The sequence below is a fragment of the Mixia osmundae genome (genome assembly GCF_000708205.1).
Source record: "Mixia osmundae IAM 14324 unplaced genomic scaffold scaffold_32, whole genome shotgun sequence".
Classification (NCBI taxonomy): domain Eukaryota; kingdom Fungi; phylum Basidiomycota; class Mixiomycetes; order Mixiales; family Mixiaceae; genus Mixia; species Mixia osmundae.
Genome location: NW_014575532.1, coordinates 1 through 960, shown reverse-complemented (window position 1 = coordinate 960; position 960 = coordinate 1). Strand labels below are relative to the sequence as shown.

General features: G+C 53.0%; 1 protein-coding gene across 1 annotated transcript; it reads right to left on the bottom strand.

Annotated features, from left to right (window-relative positions):
- Nucleotides 1-960, bottom strand: L969DRAFT_378714 (uncharacterized protein; the record flags this gene model as incomplete). The annotated part of the gene is made up of 2 exons (XM_014709178.1): nucleotides 1-219; nucleotides 272-960. Coding segments are annotated over 2 exons (908 nt in total), but the record flags the coding sequence as incomplete, so codon positions are not given.

The window sequence follows — 960 nt, the reverse complement described above, 5'->3', positions numbered from 1 at the left end:
ACGATGTCCAACGGAAAGACGAGATTGGCTTGAGTGATCAAGTTCTGCATGAGCGGAGGAATGACTGTGTTCAGCGTCAGCGTTGAGAGCGCAACCTTGAGCGGCGTGTAGGGAGTCGAGTCAAGCGTGCCCTGGATCTGTGCGCTCGTCGGCACGGCTTGAATGAAGTTTTCGAGCAGCGTATTGCCGGCAGCGACGGCGCCATCTCCTGATGGCATACTGCATAGACCGGAGTCAGCGAGGACATGCAGTGATCGATCGAAAAGCTCACAAGTGTACTTCCGTTGGCAGCGTATTCGAGCCAGGCGAGAGGGCAAGATCAGGTATGATTGCAGTTCCGAGCACCTGATTCTCGAAAATAAGGTTGAAAATGACCTGCTGAGTATCGATCGTGAGATTCGAAGGGTTGTTGAGAGTTGCATCGAGATTGATCTGCAGGTATGATGGGAAGCCATGGAACACATCAAGATTGGAGACCACGACATCGCTGAAATTGTCAAAGGCTGCGAGTGTGATAGTCTGGCTNAAGCTGACGCCAGAGAAGATTGTGCCAAGCGCAGTGACGCGGAGGTCAGGCGTGTGCAGCACCCACTGGAAGCTCGGGTTATGCAGCAGATAAGTAGCAAATTGATCAAAGTTGCCCTCATTCGTGATGGTGACCAGACCGCTAGTTATCAAGCTTGGGATCGACGTGTAAGCTGCTGCGCAAAGATCTGGTAGCGCGATCTCTGCGATCGTCAGGCCATTCCAGTCGATGATCAGTTGATCGGGGAACGAGATTGCCGCATCGAAAGGACCAGTGTCGCGAAGCGTGCCGACGAGACCGGCTTCGAAAGAAGTATCAGTAAACATGTTGATCGTTGCTGAGAATGCCTGCAGTGTTGCGCCGTTGACCAAATTCTGCACAATCGTTGGACCCACGGCACCGATCAAGTACAGTGCCGTCGAGTCCGTGATGGT